This window comes from Martes martes, assembly GCF_963455335.1.
Source record: "Martes martes genome assembly, chromosome: 5".
Taxonomy (NCBI): domain Eukaryota; kingdom Metazoa; phylum Chordata; class Mammalia; order Carnivora; family Mustelidae; genus Martes; species Martes martes.
The window spans coordinates 63188611-63205068 of record NC_137892.1 but is presented as its reverse complement, the minus strand read 5'-3'; the positions used below and the strand labels follow the sequence as shown (position 1 = coordinate 63205068).

General features: G+C 34.9%; 1 protein-coding gene and 1 pseudogene across 2 annotated transcripts in view; one reads left to right on the top strand and one right to left on the bottom strand.

The window, feature by feature from the left end:
• The window catches only part of LOC308342884 (large ribosomal subunit protein uL23-like), a 1151147-nt pseudogene that overhangs the window by 343781 nt on the left and 790908 nt on the right, over nt 1–16458 (top strand). The window lies entirely within an intron of this gene.
• The window catches only part of AP3B1 (adaptor related protein complex 3 subunit beta 1), a 282043-nt gene that overhangs the window by 118785 nt on the left and 146800 nt on the right, over nt 1–16458 (bottom strand). The window contains exons 14-15 of the mRNA XM_080804718.1: nt 14589–14698; nt 1679–1855 (exon numbers count right to left, since the gene is read on the bottom strand). Coding sequence (XP_080660844.1) covers nt 1679–1855; nt 14589–14698 — 287 coding nt within the window. The remainder of the gene's footprint in view (nt 1–1678; nt 1856–14588; nt 14699–16458) is intronic.

Here is a 16458-nt window from a genome sequence, read left to right as displayed (position 1 = left end):
GAATAGTTAAAAAATCAACAATTTAACAAAAGTATCTAAAGCCTAATTCCATTTGCAAAATGTCTCACAGAATTCTAGCAAGTTTTTGTAAAACAGAGTTTCAAAAAAAACCTTTGGTCTTTTTTCATAGAATTGAACAAAAAAAAATTCATCTACACTGTAAAAAAAAATTAATAACTTAGATCTCAGGTCATGATCTCATGGTCCCAATAACTAAATAATTCATTAACAATTCTGGAATGCTCACTGAGGTATCTAAGCCACAGGAAATTCAGATCTACAAATAAATATCAGGACTTCATGGCCAACCAGTCCCTAAGCACTGTGGCTTGGTCTCCTTAATCCATTTTTCAAGATAGCTAAAATAAAAACGAAAACAAGTTTTTACATTTAGATCAAGTAAATCATTTTAGTCTCTGTGTCATATCCAACAGATATGAACCATACAACTTAAAAATGCTGTCAAGTTGATGGTGATTAAAAACTACTCTCTAATACTTAGTTTACCAATTCTTTCAAGACCCCTTTTCTTGAGAAATGAGAAACTGGAGAACAGACACAACCCTACAGACACTGCCACTCATCTACTTTTATATTTAATCATTTAATAAATAATGAGTTCTGTAAAAATACATATAAAAACTTGGCATGTTTTCTAAACATCATTATGCTTTTACCAGTTGGTGGTGAAGTCAATTTGTGGTTATCTAGAAGTATCATTCTAAAATATACAATAGAACACTTCAGAAACTGAGCTCCAAAACTTCATTTAATAATATAGCTCAAGAAAATATGTCCGAGTGCAAGCTATGTTGTCTTCAAATTCAAAAGATATGGAATACACTTCACAATTTCTGAACAGAAAATACTACTTTTCCATTACTGTTTCCTTATAGCTACAAACACAGCCAAAAACAGAACCTTCATTTAGTTGTGTAAGACATAACTACTTTTGGTCTGGATTAACATTATAATTTTGTATTAATTTTATAATAACCTAGAAACTAGATACATTTAGAATAGCCAATTCTAGGTGTTATAATGACTTTCACAATACTACATAGATTTACAGTATTAGGTTAACATGGTGTTTTATCAATAAACAAGATACAACAAACATAGCTGTTTCATGACTCTCACTGCTCTCCTCTTTTCCTACTTGAGGGGCGCCTGGGTGGCTCAGTCGGTTAAGCTCTGCCTTTGGCTCAGGTCACAATCCCAGGATCTCAGGGTCTAGTCCCATGTCAGACTTCCTGCGAAGAGTGTGCTTCTCCCTCTCCCTTTGTCCCTCCCCCAACACACACTCTCTCTCTGTTCACTCTTTCTCAAATAAATAAATAAAATCTTAAAAAAAAATTTTTTTATCCTTTACAAAACCTTCTCTCATTGCTCACTTCATTCTACTTCAGACTTTCAATAACTTTCTCCTCTAAAGTTCCACTATATCTTAATACTTCTATTATAGTGGTTACCACGTACTATTTCAGTTATGTTTTTCTCCCCATTAGACCAGAACATTATCTCTCTGCACCACTACCATCTAATATAGAACCTTAAAGAAACAGACACCTAGTAATTGTTGAATAGACAATCTAATGCATGAAAAGACCTTAGCTGCTTCATTAGAGTAAAGAGGAAAGTAGGTGTCACATAGGTAGACTAAGATTTAGACTCTTACCTGTCTGGAGTTGGTCAAATACAATTTTGCTCCCAGATTTAAAATCTGCAGTTTTACCAGATCATCTTCACTAGTGAAGCTTTTAGCCATCTTCCTCAAAACATCAGGGGCAATTTTAGGAACTCGTTCACAGTTTTCTCCAATTAGCCAAAGAATACTTGCTCTAGCTACAGGAACCTAACATGAGAAGCAGATTATATAGTTACAAATAAGATAATCACACTCACTCCTTGACAATAACATACAAAAGGCTCTAAATATAATAAAGGTTTTATATCCACTCACGTAATATGTATACCCAGGATGTGTACTTTTAGTTATGGGTTTTCCTTAGTTATCAAAAAATAAACACCCAGGAATTATCATCAAAACTGATTTCAGAGATAATGCCTTAGAAAACATTCACAGAGAAAAAACCATTTGTCTAGCATCTTGATTCTATCATAGATGCGCAAGTTCATGCACATCTGTTTATGCATTACTGGTGCTGCTTCTGTCCTACAATAGCAGAGGTAAGTACAGGTGATCCTTGAACAATACAGGTTTGAACTATAGTGAATCTTTACTAACGATTTTTTTTCAATAAATACAGCATAATACTGTAAACGTATTTTCTCTTCTTTATGATTTTCATAATAACATTTTCTATTTTCTGGCTTATTGTAAGAACTCAAGTTTGTAATACATGGAACATACAAAGCATGTGTTAATCAACTGTTATGTTATTGGTAAGGCTTCTAGTCAACCGTAGGCTATCAGCAGTTAAGTTTTTGGGGAGTCAAAGTTAAACCTGGATATTTCAGGAGGGTGTTAAAGCTGAAAATATTCACTATATAGCAATTTTAGAAAAGGTTTGCTGACTTCTGCTCTAGGGCACTGGTTAATAAACCTCAATGCCCATAAAAATCATCCAGAATTCTTACTAAAACTACAGGGTTTTGGTATCAGGTCCAGGCAGTAGCTCTGTTATGGGGCCCAGGAATTTACATTTTATGAAGCATCACAGATGATTTCTAAGATGGGAGGCCTGCAAACCATGTTTTGAGAATCCATTGGATAACAGAAAGAAAGAAATAGATTCATTAAAGACCATGACTTCAAATTAAAACTCTTACTATCCTCTATATATTTGCATCTACAGTACTGGGGATACATAAAACTGACAAAATCATCAAAGTATACTAATAAAATCATGAATCCTGGTCTATTATTTGGTCATCAACAAAAGAAACAGGGATAAGATAAATCTGCCTGATACTGTATTTTGGCATTTTATTTTTTAATAAAGTACATTTCAATATAATTTGTTCTTTTTTAATTGCTTTGCTACAAATTGGAAACCATCCATCAGCACCATTAAGACCAACATTTTAGAGTATGCAAATTAGTTTTATTACTATTTGTTTATTTGTATCCTTTCTTACTCCAAAAGAGATTTGAAGGGGTATGTAAATTAGTTTTTGTGAACATTTTCACCTACTATAGAAAATCTGCTTTTCATAATAAATGAAAAAGCCAATGACTATCATTAAGAGGTAGCATCAAATAGTCTTTTTTATGAAATCCTTTCCAATTCCTCAAATAAAGTCCTAATATTTTCACCACTGTTTCACAGGTGTACAGGGCATAAGTGTGGAAGAAGAAAGGGAGAGTAGGGACCTTTGCACAACTAAAATTTTATCGCAATATCCACCACCTCAAATTCTTTCAAAACACTCATTTTATGAAATAGTATAAAACTACTAAGACATTCCTTTTTTTTTTTTAAGATTTTATTTATTTATTTGACAGACAGAGATCACAAGTAGGCAAAGAGGCAGGTAGAGAGAGAGAGGAGGAAGCAGGCTCCCTGCTGAGCAGAGAGCCCGATGTGGGGCTCAATCCCAGGACCCTGGGTTCATGACATGAGCCGAAGGCGGAGGCTTTAACCCACTGAGCCACCCAGGCACCCCTACTAAGACATTCCTAACTTGGGTGTTTCACCAGAAGCAAAATGAGGTCATCTGAAAGCTTTAAAACCAAAGTATATATTTTCACATACTATGACAATAGCATTATCTATAAATTAATATTAGAATGACCTTAGTAACAGAGAAGAAATCACAGTATTCATGTAATAAGTTTAGTAAGTATAAATAATACATATAATAATAAATGCTATTATAAATCTATTCATGAAGTATGATAAAACTGATACCCTTACTGTATACTGATTGTGAAAAGAGGTTATTTCTAATGTTCCAAAGGCTATATTGCATTAAAACCTTATTCCCAATCTATTATTTTAAATTGGACTAAAGAATAGTAATTGAGTGGTACATTAAATTTTCTAGTATGAAGCAATTCAAGTTGCCTGACTTCATGAAAGGTACCTCTAAATAAGAATATATGTACAACTTCAGATTTTGGTTATGCTAGATTTACTTTTCTTAAATATTTTATTATATGCTACTGGTATAAAAATTAGAATTCTAAGACATATTCTAACCTACAATCCCACTTTAAGTAATTTTCTTCTGGTAACACAGTTATAATTCTTTTTTGCAATTAAGAAGACAATTTCAAAAAGTTTTAAGAGATTGTTTATATTCCTACTTATTAATATACTAAGATTAAAATAACAATATTTAAACACTCTAAACATTCATAATGCATACATTTAAAATACAATTCTTTGGGAAAAATGAAAATCAATAAATTGTAATTCTCACAATGAAAAAAATCTCAAGACGGTGGTGGTAGAGGGCAGGGTAATATTCAGAGGTTCTAGAACTGAGGTAATTAAACTTCCAAGTAAACATATTAAAAACTTCAGAAAATTTCTCCACAACAGGAAATAATATCAATATAAAAATATTTATACCAAATTCTTGGTGACAGCAATTTATTAAAAAGCTTAGGAAACTGACAAGCCCAGTGTTTCTGTATGTTTGGCTGCAACCAGAATCCTAAGATTTTCAAATTCCAGCCCTACCTTTCTCTCCCAATTAAGTTACAGGACTCCCATTTGCACACCACTGATAATATGATTCATAGCATCACCACTTTCAAAGATTTAAAATCAGAAAATTAGTCACTTTTTGTTCTCCATGGTCTTTTCAATCACAGGATGAACAGGACCGCTGAACTAAAACCAAACTAATAATACACATATACAAATTAATAATATACGTATGCATAAGACATAATACTTTTATTATGAACTTCTGCTTTTCAATATTTTCAAAGACAAGCTGGACTGTAAATGACTTTGATTCTTTATTCTAAATGCCCTGATCAAGTGGTTCTAAGTGCACTTTTTTTTTTTTAAGATTTATTTATTTATTTATTTGACAGAGAGAGAGAGAGAGAGAGAGCGATCACAGTAGACAGAGGCAGGCAGAGAGAGAGAGAGGGAAGCAGGCTCCCTGCTGAGCAGACAGCCCGATGTGGGACTCGATCCCAGGACCCTGAGATCACGACCCAAGCCAAAGGCAGCGGCTTAAGCCACTGAGCCACCCAGGCGCCCCTCTAAGTGCACTTTTTAACCCTTCTACAAGAAAGCAGTTTCCACTGTCATTTTAACCCATTAACTTGCCTGCAAAAAATATGATTCCTAGCTGACCACAGCAGTTATAGAAAGATTTTACAGATCACTCTGTAAGCAGTTCAATGTAAAAGCTATTGTATTTCAACACTAGCCACTGCACAGTGCAGTAGTGTAAAATAATTCTGCAACATCAATTTTATTTATTTAAATTTGTCAAAGGCAAAATCACTAAGCATCTAAACAAACTGCATAAAACTAACAAATCAGATCCAATATTCTGTATCTGGACTTAATATGCATTAACACTATAGCATGAATTAAGTTGGGGCAACAGGGCAAGGCTAGTTACCTTGTGAAATGGCAGGCATTCAGGGAGGCACCAGGGGAAGGAGTACATAAAGTGCTATTTCAATACTACTCAGTAGTCTTCACAAAATAACATCTTTTAATTACTCTCTTATGATATTAAGTTCTTCTCTGTCCCATAAAACATTGTATAAAACTCTGATAGAGTAATCTTCATGTAGCATGCATTTTATTCTGGAAAAACTGCTCTACAAGGAGTCTTCACTAGACATGAAGTATAGTCCAAAGGATAAATATTCACAATCAAAAACATGTAAGTTGACTGTACTACCTACACAGATATAACTTATTCAATCTGAATTTAAAAAGTAGAATCTAAATTTTAGTTCTCATATTTTCAACTATGTCACTTAATAAATAGTAACTTAATAAATAACAAATGGAATCAAAATCTTGAAACAACAAAATCTAAGTTCCTTTTTTAAAAAAATCACATAGCCAACATCTACTGAGTTCTTACCATGCATCTGGCACTGTTTTAAGACTTTACCTGTTTTCTCAGTCTATTATATAACACAAAAACCTGAGAAAGTAGGCTCTACCATTATTCCCACTTGATATATGACGAAACTGGGGCACAAAGGGGTTAAGAAACATGCCCAGCATCTTACAGCTTGTCAGTGGTAGAAGTAAGACTGGAAGTCCAAGTCTGAATCCAGAGTTCACCATGGCTACTGGACAGAGAAAAAAATGAGTGTTTTATACGAGGAAAAACACCAGCCAGCAAGGCAGGAAGACCAGTTCTGGTCCTGGATCGATCATGTAAATCATGGAGACAAATAACTTGACATCAGTAGGCCTCATTTACTCATAAATCAAATGAAGGATTACTCCTTTGGCCCAGTTCTTCTGCCATGGTGTACAATGGCTCCTTTATGGCCTCATCTGCAGCTTTTCCAAGAGCTGGCTTTTCAGGAGAACTCTAGGCCATTCTCTTGACAATTCCTGCATGTATGCATGTGGGGCATTTCCCCACCTCCTTAGATCTCTTGTTCTATGGATAAGATGGCCAGAATGGAAAAAGATCTGGCTATCATTTTTGTTACCCCTCCTGGAGGGTAGATGAGCCCAGGATTCTATCCTGATAAAGTGGCTTAAGCATTGAGAGAAAACAGGCTCAAAGTGTCCTCTTGTCCTTTGACATTGTCCAGATTGGCTCTTTCTAACCAGTACTGGTTTAAGATATTATCCCTGGATGTAGGGTGAAATATACAGAGATTCAGGAAAAAAAGGTCTCCTTTGAGGCTCTCAGATTTACCTTCCCATTTCAGAATCAATCACTTACCCACATTTAAGAGTCGTTAAGTGCTTGGTCAGAATAATAAAGCCCTGTTTCCTTTTCCACGTCTGTTACTCTTTAAATAAACAGCTCTCTTGAATATTTGAAGGAAACAGATTCTAGGGATTCAGTCACTCCCCTTTCCTGACTTTCAAGCTGCTGTCAGTTATATCCCTCACCACCTTCTTCTGGCATAATCTGTACCGCCAATCCCTAATCATTTTTAGGATTCTGCATTACAAACTATCTTGCATTGTTCTTCCTTGTCCCACTTTCAAACACTCCAACTTCTTCAGATACATTAAGTAAACAGTAACAACTCATCGCCTTTTAATTCTCTAAAATTTCAAAATTTTGCTATAGAACTATATATAGTTTTAATTATTTGAATCTCCCTTTGAATCACATGCCCAATTTGTTCACTTTTGTTTTCTCTCTTTGCCTTATCAAAATCAGGAGGGGTAGGGCACCTATATCTGGGTGGCTTTGTCGGTTAAAGGTCCCAATCTTGATTTTGGCTCAAGTCATGATCTCAGAGTTGTGGGACCCAGCCCCATGGTGGGCCCCACACTCAGCAGTGAGTCTGCTTCTCTCTCTCATCCTCTCCCTCTGCCCCTCCCCCCAACTTGCATGCTCATGCACTCGCTCTCAAATAAATAAATAAATCTTTAAAAAAAGAATCAGGAGGGGTTATCTACTCTATTGACTTTCCAAAGGAGATTTAAGATGCATTTATCAATTTCAATGATCTTTTTTTGGTATCCTATTTTACAAAATCAACTTTGATCCCTTTTCCGCTTTCATGTTTTATTTCACTGTTCTTTTTCAAATTTCTTTTTTTTTTTTAAGATTTTTTAAAAATTTATTTATTTGACAGAGATCACAAGTAGGCAGAGAGGCAGGCAGAGAGAGGGGGGGAAGCAGGCTCCCCGCTGAGCAGAGAGCCCAATGTGGGGTTCGATCCCAGGACCCTGAGATCATGACCTGAGCCGAGGGCAGAGCCTTAATCCACTGAGCCACCCAGGTGCCCCTCTTTTTCAAATTTCTTAAGACAAACACCAAATCCCTTTATTTCTGGTCTCTTTACGTTAAAAATGGTAGCAGTGACCACTTTAGCCATACCCCACACATTTAAAACAAAGTGTTTTCTTTTCCTGTATTTTATATAAAGCTTGTATTTTTTTCTTTTAAACCTTCTTTCACCTAGAAGTATATTTCTTACTTTAAAATTTTTCTGGTACCCTTTCAGATTAATTCTAATTTTACTGCTTATGGTTAAAAAACATAAAATCTTTAAGTTTTCTTTATGTCCAAGTACATTCTTGATTTTTTGTAAATTGTTTCATGAATACACCCACAAAAGTGGGTATTATCTGTTCAAGAAATATAAAATTTTACCTACAGGACTGAATAAAATATGTATTCTATTTTTTAATTACTCTTTATCTTTATGTGCATATCTTACTCAAAATCTGCTGGGTATATCAAGATATGAGAGAAGCATAAAGTCATCCACAAATTTCTCCTTGCATTTTTTTCTTTCCCCTTTTTCCCCTTTTCTTTTTTTTTTTTTTAAAGATTTTATTTATCCATTTATTGGAGAGAGAGAGAGAGAGAGCTCACAAGAAGGGGGAGTGGCAGAGGGAGAGGCAGGCTCCCCACTGAGCAGGGAGCCTGATGTGGGGCTTGATCCCAGGACCCTGGGATCATGACCTGAACCGATGGCAGATGCTTAACAGACTGAGCCACCCAGGTGCCCCTCTCCTTGCATTTCTAATGGATTTTTCCATTATATATTTATTTGGTTGCCATATTTTTGTGTGCATATAGGTTTATGCCTCTCAGTTTCTTTGTAGATTGTCTTTTTTCATTGTATAATGTTCTTTTTTATCTTCCTGCCTTTTTTAAAAAAAGATTTTGCTTATTTTGAGAGAGAGAGAGAGAGAGAGAAACAGAGAGAGCAAGCATCAGCAGGGGGAGGGGCAAGCAGACTCCCTGATGAACAGAGAGCCCAATGCAGAGTTTGATCCCAGGACTTCAGGATCATGACCTGAGCCGAAGGCAGACACCTGACTAAGCCACTAGGCATCCTTCCTTCTGCTTTTAATTAATTTTAAATCTCACTTTCTTGTTCATCTTCACTTAATATCTCTTTTCCTATCTTCTTTTTTCCATCTTTATCACTTTGATTAAGGTGTTATAATTGTAAATGGCTAGCTTTTGTTTTTCACTCCAATTTGAAAGTCAGTCTTTTAATGAGAGAATTAAGTCCCTTCATATTTAGGGTAGGATATATTTGGATTTTTACCCTTCCGCCTTACTTTATTATTTTTAAAAATTTATTATTTATTTTACAATTGTTTCCCTTTTTCCCCTTTGAATTTGAAATTCCTATCATACTTCCATATTCTACTAACCATCATCTTCTGACAAAAACAAAACAAAAAACAGGCTTCTGAGTTCATTCTGAGTTAATTTTTGTGAGTGGAGTGAGACAGTTTTCCAGTTTCATTGTTCTCCATGTGTTGCTCTAATTCTCCCAGCACCATTTGTTGAAGAGACTATCCTTTTCCCATTGGGTATGCATGAATATTAGTTTGTTGACCATAAATGCCAGGGTTTAATTCCAAGCTCTCTATTCTGTTGCACTGGTCTTTATGTCTATTTTTGTGCCAGTACCCTACTACTTTTATTACTATGGCTTTGTAGTACGGTTCAAATCAGAGAGTGCAATACCTCCAGATTTATTCTTTCTTTTTCTCGGGATTTTTTGCCTATTTGGTGTCTTTTGCAGTTCCACACAAATTTTAGGATTGTTTCTTCTATTTCTGTGAAAAATGTGTTTTGTGTTTTGATGGGGATTACATTAAATGGCTTTAAGTAGTATGGCCATTTTAACAATATTAATCCTTCTCATCCATGAATGTGGGTTGTCTTTACTTATACAGGTCTTTCACTTTCTTTTTTTTTTTAAAGATTTTATTTATTTATTTGACAGAGATTTATCTGCCAGAGACAGGCAGAGAGGCAGGCAGAGAGAGAGAGAAGCAGGCTCCCGGCTGAGCAGAGAGCCCAGTGCAGGCTCGATCCCAGAACTCTGGGATCATGACCTGAGCAGAAGGCAGAGGCTTAATCCACTGAGCCACCCAGGCACCCCAGATCTTTCACTTTCTTGTTGAAATTTATTCCTAATCATTTTATTGTTTTGATACTATTGTGAATGGGATATTTTTATTTTTCAGATGTTTCATTTCCTGTAAAGGAATGTAACTGATGTCTCTATGTCTCTATGCCTTGTAACTGAAATCACTGATTAATTCCAACAGTATTTTGACTAACTCTTGGGATTTGCTATATATAGGATTGTATCCTATATCATATCCTTGCATTGCTCCTGATCTCAGGGAAACGTTTTCTATTTTTTCCCAATGAGTATAATGTTAGCTGTAGGTATGTCATATACAGCCTTTACTATGTTGAGATACGTTCCTTCTACAACCAATCCATTAAGGGTTTTTATCATGAAAGGATGTTATATTTTGTCAAATGCTTTTTCCTGACTCTATTCAGATAATCATGTGGTTTTTGTCTTTCAGCTTATTAAAGTGATGTATTGTATAAAGTGATGTATTGTATACAGTGATTGCGCGCTAAGGATAAATCCGATTTGGTCATGGCGTATAATCCTATTAAAGTGTTCCTGAATTCAGTTTGCTAATATTTTGCTGAAATTTTTTCCATCTATATTCATCAGGGTCACCGGTCTACAGCTTTCTTCTCTTGTGGTATCCTATTTGCTTTTGGTATCAAAATAATACTGGCCTTGCAGAATGGGTCTGGAAGTGTCCCCTCCTGCTCATTATTTTGGAAGAGTTTAGGATTTAGGATTAGTGTTAATTCTTTCTTTAAATGTTTGGTAGAATTCTACTCTTGGTAGGTTGTGTGTTTCTAAAAATGGTACCCATTTCGTCTAGATTATGTAATTTGTTGGCATATCATTGTTTATAGTAGTCTCTGATAATTCTATATATATCTGTAGTATCAGTTTCAATGTCTCCTCTCCTCTTTCATTTCTAATTTTATCTATTTATTTTTTCTTTCCCTTAGTCTAGCTGAAGGTTTGTCAGTTTTTCTTACCTTTTCAAAGAACCAGCTCTTAGTTTTATTGATCCTTTCTGTTATTTTTCTGGTCTCTATTTCATTTATTTCTACTATGATACTTCTTATATTTCTTCTTCTGCTGGCTCTGGGTTTTAATTAAATGTAGTTCCTTGAGATATAAAGTTAGGTTTTTTTTTGAGATCTTTCTAATTTCTTAATATGTGTTTATTGCTATAAATTTTTCTCTCAAAACTGCTTTTGCTGCATACCATAATATTTGATATGTTGTGTTTTCATCTTCACTTATTTCAAGATAATTTTTTTTCTTTTAATTTCTTCTTTGACTCAATGGTTGCTGAGAAGAGTGTTGTTTAGCTTCCACATACTTGTACACCTTTTCACTTTCCTCTTATTGTTGATTTTCAGCTTCATACCATTATGGTGAGAAAAGAAAGTTGGTATGGTTTTAAGCTTCCTAAATTTGCTAATATCAAATCTACTCTCTTAATCCCTATACCTCTCATACACAGTTTCTGAGAGGTCCTGGCTTTGATAATTAGAATCGATAATGAGAGTAGATATAAAGACAAAGAACACTCTGGTGAGAGATTTGGTGGGAGCTCAGATGCTAAGAGACTCCTGTGAGTGTTATTCTTAGCTTTAAGATACATATATAACTGCCCTACGAGCTTTACTAAGACCTTGAGGGAAAGAAAATTTTGCTACCAGAGATATTAAATATTGATCCTGATGCAGCTTCCAAACTCTGTCTTAAACCACACAAATACAATCCCTCTGAACAGACTCAGAGTATACATTATCCCATCTTCAAAGACGAAAATAATGTATTTCCCCCTAAACTACATCCCTATCACTTATAGAACATTAGTCTTAAACTTTAACCAACAATGGAAAAAAAAAGCAACTTTAATTGAAGGGACAGACATAGTGAAGGGCAAACACAATGGAAAAGCGTTTGAAGAAAAACCAGAAAGAAGCCATGGAGAATATTTCAAAAGGGAAGAAGCAGTATGTGAAGTCAAATGCTAACAAAAGATCATGAAAGACACTAACAGCAAATAATCCACTGGGTTTAATAAGAAGATAGTCAATGACCCTGGAAAAGTCAGTGTTAGTGGAGTCTGGGGAGTCAAAATCAGACTGAGACAGACTGAGGAACTCTGAAAAGAGGAAATAAAATTAGAAAAAGGGAATGAAATAGGACGTAAATAATAGACAGGAGACACTTACATAATACCACCATGTGCTAGGAAATATTCTTAAGAGCATGACATATATTAACTAATGTATTATGTACAAAATATCAGGTTTTATTTTCATTTACTATCACCATTTTAAGTTGGGAAAAGTATGGAGATTTTAATATAAAAGCACAGAGTGGGTAAGCAGTGGAACAAAGTTAATATTTATTTTTTAATTTAATTTTTTAAACACAATTTCAGATTTATAGAAAAGCTGGAAGAATAAAAAGAACTTCTGAATACCCTTCACCCAGATTCCTCAAATGTCATCACTTTACTATATTTGCTTTAGTTTTCTATATATACACAGATATTTTGTTTCCTAAATTGAAAGAAGTTGTAGATTTATCCTTAAACATCAAAATACATGATTGCAAACTTTGTAATAAAAGGAATGCTCTTACATTGCTACAGTAAAATGATTTAAAAATTAGGAATTTAAATACTGAATCAATACTACTACCTAATCTACAGATTTTATTGAGATTTGGCCGATTATCCCTACCAAATCTTCCCAAATCCTTTACAGAAAAAGAAAATAAAAAAATATGTGTTGCATAGAGTTGTGATATCATTTTAAACTCTCTTAATGGGAAAAAGTTCCCGAGTTTTTCTTAACATTTCATGATATATGCATTTTTAAGGAGTATAGCCAGTTATTTTGTAGTATTTTGTAGTATACTTCCATTTGGGTTTGTCTCATGTTTCTTCTTCTTCTTCTTCTTTTTTTTTTTTTTTTTTTTTTTAATGTTCCAGACTTCATTGTTTATGCACCACATCCAGTGCTCCATGCAATACGTGCCCTCCATAATACCCACTACCAGGCTCATCCTACTCCCCACCTCCCCCTCCAAAACCCTCAGTTTGTTTCTCAGAGTCTACTGTCTCGTGTTTCTTCTTGATTATATTCAAGTCATTCACTTTTGCAAGAATTCAACAGACCTGATGTTAAGTTCTATTCACTATATCATATCAGGTGGTGTTTAATCCCATTGCTGGCAATGTAAACCATGTTCATTTGGTTCAGGTAACACCTGCAAGGTTTCTCCATTGTAAAAGCTAATAGTCTTTAATTTATGTTCTGTAATTAAGTACCGTATGAGAATATACTTTGAAACTGTACAAATATCCTCTGACTACCTAAACTTTTACCCCCTACTTTTTACCATTTGTTAATAAGTCTTACCTCAGTCTATTATTATTGTGATGCTTTGTAAATGGTGATAGTCTAATTCCATCATTCCTCCTACATTTATTTGTTTTGTACTGTAAAAAAGAGCTTCCCCTTCTCCCTTAATCAATCATTCATTCATTCATTCATTCATTCACCCCAGGGTGGTCTCAACAGAGTCTTACCCTATTCAATAGGCCATAATCCTTTTACTATAATTTATTTTGTTTTCTAAATTGGCCAGTGGGAGCTTTTGTGTCTTTCAAGCCGGCTTTTGTGTCTTTCTGACACGTCTTTATCATTCTGTGAGCATTTCCTTGCCTTTTTTGCCCAACAAGATGTTCCCAGATCATCTTGTTCTTTCCTTGCCCTAGTTCTAAAATCAGCCATTTCTCTAAGCAGTCCTGTCCTTCAAGGGGTGAATGAAATTTAAAAACCAAGGTCTACCAAAAAAGGAATGCAGTACTACATTCTAGAACATGCACAAACTTTGAAAACATGCTAAGTTAAAGAAGCTAGACACAAAAGGCCATTTGACATATGATTCCACTTATATGAAATGTCCAAAATAAGCAAATCCATAGAGACAAAGTAGATTAGTTAGCTGACAAGGGCTGGACTAAAGGGAGAATCAGTTTGAGCCATGGGATTCTTTTATTGGAATGATGAAAACATACTGGAATTACATAGTAGTGATGGTTGCACAACCTTATGAATACACCAAAAACTGCTATATTATATGAGTGCATATTATGGTATAAAATTATATCTCAGTTAAAAAAAAACAAACAAGATCTAGGCACTAGGTGTGCTCATTTGTATTGAGGCATTATTGCATGCAGGCCCATCCAAAAAAACAGATGATCGTATACTCAATACATGCATTCATATGTGTATACATAAATGTGTGTGGACACACACACATTTACACACTCACACACATCTACAATTTATAAAGTCAGGAAGTTTACACTGATATCTCCATTTCCAATCTAACAATGCAGCATTTATTGCATCTTTCCCCTTTTCCAGATTTGTAACTCCCTTCCACAACAGTGTAAAATCTCAGAACCAGGATTTGAATCCAGATAGTTAAGCTCTCTTAGCCACTACATCTTAAGATGTCCATTTATCTTAACAACACTATAATTTATTGACTAAAATCCAGTTAAATTCAGAAAGATCACTTAATTGGTACTCACAGTTATACTGTCCAAGAGTTTAGCCATATGTTTAATAATTTCACCATGTTGTGCAGGTTGCATTTGCAGTAATTTCTTAATAACAACTACACTTTCAGCAACAACTATTTCTGAAAAAGAGATTGTTCACATTAAATATGCATAATGCAATTCAAATGCAATATTCCTGGTAAAATATGAATTTAAGTTAGTAAAATATTCTACATGTCTCAAATGACTAGGTGAAAACTATAACCACAAGTAAATGTCCAAACTTTGAGGGTGAATACTGTCTTAAGCAGAGGAGTATACTTTAATTTCTAACTTCTGTTGTTGCCTCCTAACTTCTGATAACCCCTTCCCATACCCACCTCTTAGAGTCAGAAAAGCAACATGAGGTTAGATTTTGCTGCTCACCATAATATTCAAGTGTCTTTGGCTTTTAACTATAGCTTTCAAATACTTGATTTCTACCATAGGGTGGTAATCAAATAGCCACCATGTAAGTTATTTGGTTCCTATCAACTACATAGTGGGAATCAAACACCTACAATCTAAATAACTTTTTTTCCAATTCTAAAGAAAACAGCAAACTAAAAACAAAAAAATTCCTTAAGGGGTATGTCCAGAAAAGTGAGTATTGAAGATCATTAATGGTAAGAAGGGTGTTACTATAGAAATAGCACTCACTTCAGAGCCAGAAAGAGTGGGCTTATGTGCTGGATTATTTCCATTTGTCCAGTGAATCCACTCTCTGCCTTTCCTGACCCACTCTTTGTCTTTAGAGGTTGACCTCTGCAGATTGCATCAACCAGACTCCCTTGTCCCTGGCTTCCAGCTATGTTTAGCTGATAGGACATACCAGCAGGAGATCAAGGGGGCAGAAGGAGAGAATTTTTGCTATCATGGACCTCTACTACCAGGTCTCCCTGGCAATGTGTACATTCTTCTACTGGCAGTTTCAGTTCTCCTGAATGGATCTCGCCCGCTGAACTGCTCACACTCCTCACACTCCTTTCCTTCAGCTCTAGATATGATAAAGCGGCTTTCCACGGTCAATAAATAACCTGTTAGCCTCAGGACATTATATCATACCTTCTTGGTTTCTCTTAATCCCGCCCACATCTTATAAATAGTTCCTTCAGGGGCACCTGGGTGGCTCAGTGGGTTAAGCCTCTGCCTTCGGCTCAGGTCATGATCTCAGAGTCTGGGATCGAGCCCCAAATTGGGCTCTCTGCTCAGCAGGGAGCCTGATTCCCCCTCTCTGCCTGCCTCTCTGCCTACTTGTGATCTCTCTCTGTGTCAAATAAAATCTTTGAATGAATAAATAAATAAATAAATAAATAGTCCCTTCATTAAATTCTCTTCAATCATACCTTTTAAGTATGCCATCTGTTTCTTGCCAGAGCAAGAAATATATTTATTATATATATAATATATAACATTAACTAATATAACATAACTAATATATAACTAATATAATATATTAGTATATCTATAACTAATATAATATAATATTATTATTATAATTAACTAATATAATAATTGGTCCTGGGAGTGACTCCAAGGAAGCAGTTCCTGAAACTGGGATTCTGAGATTGAGTTATCACACTGAAGTGGCTAATTACTAGTCCAGAGTTACATTTTTGGTGGCACCAGCAGATAACTGTAATCCAATTAGATTACAATTGAGAGAACTTATGGAATGATTCTTATATAAACAAATACTAATGCTACTGAAGGCAAATAAATAAGTCTACAATGCCTTAACTTATTATTTTGACATTTTTTATTGATAGAGCTTCATGGACATTAGAAATTCCCCTGGCATACACTACAAAGGTACATTTTAATATTATACTAGAAATACCATGATTTGTGTTGTTATTCT